This window comes from Parasteatoda tepidariorum, chromosome X1, assembly GCF_043381705.1.
Source record: "Parasteatoda tepidariorum isolate YZ-2023 chromosome X1, CAS_Ptep_4.0, whole genome shotgun sequence".
NCBI lineage: Eukaryota > Metazoa > Arthropoda > Arachnida > Araneae > Theridiidae > Parasteatoda > Parasteatoda tepidariorum.
Window position 1 is genome coordinate 77,383,915 of NC_092214.1, and position 6,722 is coordinate 77,390,636.

The window sequence follows — 6,722 nt, forward strand, 5'->3', positions numbered from 1 at the left end:
GCTCTCCATCGTAGTTCTTCAGGCAAATGATGCCTAGAGGTCATTATTACGAATTGGCTATCTCAGATTTTCAATGTCGCAATCACAGTAAAATTTGTGTGCTTTCTCTCAAACTTGGACTTTTATGCTCCAGGCAGATGACGTAAGCCGAGTGCAGCGCCACTAATTTGCATATTGCAATTTTACTCAGCTACTCTTAGTGGACAACATATGCAAATTTTGCACGGTTTGGCTTACTTTTGAAAGAGTTATCGCTATTTTTGTGATTTTTCCTTAATTTATGATAACCAGTGTAGATCCACGCCTCATAACTCCGCCCACTTTCTAGCAAATTATGCTTTTATATTCTCTTTTCCGAAGGTGTTTGCAATTGGGACCATTGTATTATGTTTACCGGAAAGTTCTGTCCGTGAAAGTACCTATACCTATATGTATTTTCGATCTGAGCACCAGCCAATTTAATGCCTTTATCTCATACATTTGTGTGAAAAGTTCGAAGAATTCGGAGCGAAGCTCCGTGAGATGTTAGGAGTAGAGAGTTTTTTTTAACTGAAACTAGTTGTAAACAGTCATTGGGATGTCCGTGAAGGTATACGCCTCCTTTGTAATGGAAATGATCATTTTATAAGCTTGAACAGACACAGCATATATGACGCAAAGGGACATGTGCATATTTATTAAAATTTGTAATGAAAATATCCAACAGGACAGTAGTACGTCTGATGTATACATTTAAGGTAAATGCCCTACCACCTATTTTTTGTAAAGACACATTTCGCCCATTGTACTGGAACATGAGTTTCTCACGGACTCATTTTTCTGCTAATCCTAATATTAAACTTGTTCACAAAATAAAGCCTTTTCCCACCCTTCATTTAATATTCATTTTTATCCATTCCTTTCTATTTGGAACTTTTTTATTGAATGCACATTTAAATAAGATAGTAGGAAAAAAAAAGCACTTAATATAGTAGGAAAAAAAAGAAGAAAAAACACATCTTTCAGGGAATTTCATGGTTGGGTTATGCATTAGAAATTTATGAATGAAATGTACACATTATTATTTTATTGTATTATCATAAAACGTAACATTACTACAGGATGCGTGGCAACAGGAATATTGTGTTGGTTATAAACGTAAATGTTTTCTAATTACAATCAACACTAAAACAAGTATCTCATAGAACAAACTCTTTTACTATCACAAATGTACACAAAAAATATATAAAACAAATATGTTGCCAACAAAAGAATAAATGTAAGAAATAATATAAGAAATAATAAAAGAAATAATCACTGCATCTGCGATCACGCACTTGCGTCTGGAACATCCTCTCCACCCTGATCAACCTCAAGAGGAATGATCAATTGAACAGGTCGGGATATTTCCTTGCCATCAGATCGTAAAGTACAAGTGCGGACTTTTCCATCGCGTCCTTTTATTAGTCCGGTAACCAAAGCTCTTTTCCACGTATGCCGTGGTCTTACATCTTCGTGAAGTAGTACTATGTCTCCAACACGAACATGAGATGATTTTTGAATGTTACGAACTTTGGAAAGATCTTAATTGCAATAAATAGTTCTTAGACCATTTTTTCCAAAATGCGTCTAATAAATCCTGTTGTTGCTTGTACAATTTTGTCAGATTTCTACTTGATGCTGCAGGCTGTGAAGGTATGGTTGTAAGTCTTTTACCGGTAAGAAAATGGGATGGTGTTAATGTTTCTTCAGGATCATCATTTCCTTGTTCATAAACTAACGGTCGACTATTTAATGCGGCTTCAACACCAACTAATGCTGTAGAAAGACCTTCTTCATCTAACAAGGTTCGACCAAGGGATTTTCGCAAACATCTTTTTGTTAGTCCGATCAAACGCTCCCACCATCCTCCCCACCAAGCCGCTCGTGCAACAATAAATTTCCACTTAATTCCCGTCTGGGCATAATATTGCTGAACTTTTGGGAACATAAAATGGATAGCTCTTTATTAGCGGCATGGAAGGTAGTGGCGTTGTCAGTGTATATTGTAAGAGGGAGTCCTCTTCTGCCTACAAATCTTTTTAAGGCCATGAGAAATTTGTCAGTAGTGAGATCAGAGACTAGTTCAATATGTACAGCACGAGTAGTTGAGCAAGTGAAAAGTGCGATATAGGCCGTATTTAAAGATTTCAAGTTACGAACATAAAGTGGGCCAGTGAAATCTATGCCAATAGTAGTAAATGGAAGCCAAGGTGTAATTCTGTCTCTTGGTAAAGGAGCTTCGAGTTGTTGACTTCTAGATGCCTGTGAGAGTTTACAAGGTAGACATTTATCGAGCACTCGTTTAATGGCTTCACATCCCCGTATTATCCAGAAGCTGGAACGAATTTCTGAAAGTACTATTTGAACACCTAAGTGATGAAGCTTCACATGTGTGTAGTATATGAAAAGATGTACAAAAGGATGAGAGCCATCAAGAAGCAAAGGGTGCTTTTGCTCATTTTTGAACGATGCAAACTGTAATCTACCTCCTAATCGTATGAGATTTTCTCGAAGAAATGGGTTAAAACGGCTAATTTTTGAAGATTTTGGCAAAGGGGAATTATTTTGTAAAGCGTTAAGCTCTGCCGAAAAGCATTGCTGTTTCACTGTGAGAATCCAATAGTTTTTTGCTGTGTTAAGCTCATCACATGTCAGGTCAATAGAATTGCGTTGCTTGGATCGACAGTTATACAAGAAGCGAAATATCGATGCTGTAAATCTAAGAAGTTTCATATATGAACTGAAGCGCGATATATCAATAAGAGGTTGGTAAGAAGTTATCAATAAAGATTGAGAAGCTGGTTTACGTAGTTCAGCATAAACATCTGGATTAGCGTCACTCAGTTGTTTTGAAGGCCAAAACTTTGATGATTGTGTTAGCCAGGTTGGTCCTAGCCACCAAAGATCCAATGATTTAAGCTCTGTTGGTACAACACCACGAGACAAATGGTCGGCAGGATTTTCATTGCCAGAGCAATGCCGCCATTGTGTTGGATTTGTGTAATTGAGAATTTCGTTCGTTCGGTTACAGACAAAGGTTTTCCAACGATTTGGATCACCCTGTATCCAATTTTAGACAACTGTTGAGTCACTCCAAAGTGTCGCTGTGTTTTTATCCAGTTTAGTTTCTGTACAATGTATTAAAGCATTTTGATGCTACGTGATAGTTATTTGAAGAAAGAGTAAACTCTTTCTTCCAAGGTAATCTAACAACACGACGATTTTCTAGGACTTCATAAGAACTGCAAAAGTCTTCTAATATTTCAGAACTGCGAATGGACATTTCTCTGTCTTGCATGACTTTAATACCTAAAGTATCTAAGTCCCAGAATTTCCTAACTTGATCATCCAAAGTGTATGGTAATTTGATACTAATATTATGAACTGACGATAAAGAAGCGACAGATGTATGAGATCTGGATCCAGACAAAATCCAGCCAAAGACTGATGGAATGAGCACAATTGTTTCCGAAAGTCTGAAAGGAATCTCAGAATTCACCACCGTCCAGTAAAAATCTGCACCAATCAAAACTTCTATAGGCCTCTCTTGCATGGTGTCATTCGGATCAGCAAGCCTAATTATTTTCTTGTGAGCCGTAGAAGCAATCTCTAATGGAACTGATGGATGAACTGCATATCTATTAGGACTTTCAAATGCATGTAGATAAATTTCTGACTGATTCCAAATACTTGATAGTTTAAATCTTACTTTTCGTCTCGATTGAGCCTGATTTGATGATGATTCGAATGCATGAATTTCAAGTGAATCAGAGCTAATAACATCTAATTTTAGGTAGTCTACAAGATGTGAATGAATGAAACTGGTTTGACTTCCACAATCTAAAATGCATCTTGTAAGCTTAGTAATGCCAGTTGGGCCAGTTATATATACTCGAGCAGTCTGTAAGTGAGTAAAATTAGGTGTACGAGTATCTATGTTATTTGTAGAAATAGAGTGGCTAGGTTGATTTGAACTGTTATTTTTACAAATAGAGACATGGTGCTTCTTTTTGCATCTTATGCAGAACGCTTTATCTTTGCGAAGGCAATTTTTTATACTATGGCCACGATTAGTACACAGGAAGCATCTACCAGAGGTTTTTAATTTTTGGATTCGAGTATCGATATCAGTTATATTCGTACAATCTTGCGGCCAGTGACCGTTAATTTCACAGAAGGGGCAAAATGGAGATGGTTTTTTAGTCTGGTAAATCTTTTTAGAATTCACATGCAAAGCTGCTGTAGATGTCTTAAATATGTAATCAAAGTTTTGCTCACCTCGAATTTTTAGTGTTGTAAGAGCACCTTCTACTTCTTCAGATAAGTATTGCACTAGTTTATTCATATCACCTTCTGATATTTTCTCTCTTTTTGCGTAAATAATCCATCTGCGCCAAATATCATCCGGAAAGGCACGTAAAATTTTTGGAGCCAAAACTCGCCCGTAAGCGTTAATATCCTCCCCCAAAGCCGTTAAAGCGTTTCGTCTTCTGTTGCATTCTATAAATACTTCATTCAATACAATAGGAGTGGGATTACGTATTGGCGAAATATTTTCCAAAAAGTCTAAATGTGCTTGAATCATTCTGTTTTTGTCACCATATCGATTTTGAAGAAGAGCTTTTGTAGTTTCATATGTGTCGGCACTAATACTGATTCCGTCGACTAAACGTCTTGGTTCATCTTCTAAATATCCTCGCAAAAACACATGTTTATCAGCTAATGATAAACTATTATTATCGTCAATAGAAGATTTAAATTGTTCCCATAAACACTGCCATTGTTCAATATCTCCTCGAAAAGTATCGAGTTTAATAGTAGGAAGTTTCACTGTGTGAGATTGAGAAACGGGTAATTGCATAACGGGTACTTGTGTAACTGGTATTTGAGAAACGGTTACTTCTGGCGATCGCGACGTATTAGATTCAAAATTATTTCTACTACAAAATTTTTTTGCTTTAAAGATAGCGAGCTCGGCATTATCCATGTATTCTTCACATTGAATAATATCATTGTCATAATCACCATCTGTTAATAAACTATGATTGTCATTATCCAATTTCTTCATTTCTAACAAGCAATCGGAAAGCCGATGACTAATATATTCGACATTTTCATTTAAAGTGTCAGAGGTTGCAGAAAGATCAGAATTTAATTTCGTAATAAATCGAGTAACATTACCTCGCACTGTTCTTCTTTTTCTTTTCAAAAGTGCCAGACTATCGCCAAGTTCTTTTTCGTTTTGTTTCTCCATCATTGAGTAATACTGATGTTTGAAGTTTCGTTAGTTTTTAAAAGAGTGACAGCGTTAATTATTCATCTGATTCGTACTTAATTTTAAACCGAGTTGTTTCGGCACCAAAATGTGTTGGTTATAAACGTAAATGTTTCTAATTACAATCAACACTGAAACAAGTATCTCATAGAACAAACTCTTTTACTATCACAAATGTACACAAAAAATATATAAAACAAATATGTTGCCAACAAAAGAATAATGTAAGAAATAATAAAGGAAATAATCACTGCATCTGCGTTCACGCACTTGCGTCTGGAACAAATATATAAAAGGTTTCGCTTATTCGCCATTGTGTAGTATTATTTAACTAACTTTTTTAATAACTTCTCGCCGCTGCGTTATTTTTCTTGTTATTAAATCTTACCCTTATATTGCGCGGCTATTTTTAAAACATCTTATTTATTTCTTCACTTCTAAGCGTTGCTATTCCATCGCAACAATTTAAATTCTTTCGGTGAAATTTTAAACTCTACTTCAAACGAAAAAGACTTCTTCATTGGACTACATCTAGAGCAGGTAATAAACTGGTTAAGAAACAGCCAAAAAAATTATTAGCTTGTTTATGGTGGACTCAAATTTTGTTGTGCAGGAATTTAAATAAATTTTACACAAGTTTTTGTCAATGTGATAGATTCAAAAATATATAATAAGGACTTTTAATTAAGAAAAATAATACGCAATTTAAGGCTAAGGATGAAAACAAGCTATTTCACTGTAATGAATAATGCGATTGGTCCTAAAAACAAACACATGGAAGAGTGACACGGGAATTTCAACTTTTTAATGCAATTTTCTTCAAAACTAATGACGGGAAGAAAGTGGATAAACGTCTAAAAAATTCCAAAAATAGCAACATCTGAAATGTTAAACCCTTAAAAAATTAATTATTGAGCGAAACTCTTCCGTAGTATGGAAAGTATTTTAAATGATATTTATAATTTTGATTAAAAATTTAATAGGTAGAAATGGGCAGTTAGAAATTTCCATTGTCTCCAGATTTTACATATCTATTTATTTATTAATTTTTAAAAGCAATTGAGTAGGGGAGAGTGGGGTCAATTGTAACAGGGTACGATTGTAGCAGAACAAAAATTTCGAGTGCCGGGATCTAGATTTGGTTCCTAGGTGGCACACACGGTGTATTTATTAAATCTACATGTACACCCCTGCTGGCAACCATTTTTATGTACTTTTGAAAGAGTTACATCACAAAATATATTTTCACGCTACACAAGGACTTTTTTTGGTATTAGAATATTATATTGAAACAAAGTAATTTTGCTTAAACAAATAAAAATTATTAACTGAATATGTAAGTGGACACCTTAATTAACATTTCAAAAAAAAAAGATTAGCTTTGTTAATTAACTAGCATTGTTTTTAACAAATGAAGCTGAAATGG

At 35.0% G+C, this 6,722-nt stretch overlaps 1 protein-coding gene across 1 annotated transcript in view; it reads right to left on the reverse strand.

Annotated features, from left to right (window-relative positions):
• The window catches only part of LOC107436914 (uncharacterized), an 11,752-nt gene extending 6,477 nt beyond the window's left edge, over positions 1-5,275 (reverse strand). Inside the window, exons 1-4 of the mRNA XM_043056842.2 lie at positions 3,182-5,275; positions 1,884-3,081; positions 1,654-1,818; positions 1,317-1,562 (exon numbers count right to left, since the gene is read on the reverse strand). Of these exons, the coding sequence (XP_042912776.2) occupies positions 1,317-1,562; positions 1,654-1,818; positions 1,884-3,081; positions 3,182-5,275 (3,703 nt within the window). The remainder of the gene's footprint in view (positions 1-1,316; positions 1,563-1,653; positions 1,819-1,883; positions 3,082-3,181) is intronic.
• Positions 5,276-6,722: the final 1,447 nt, after the last annotated feature.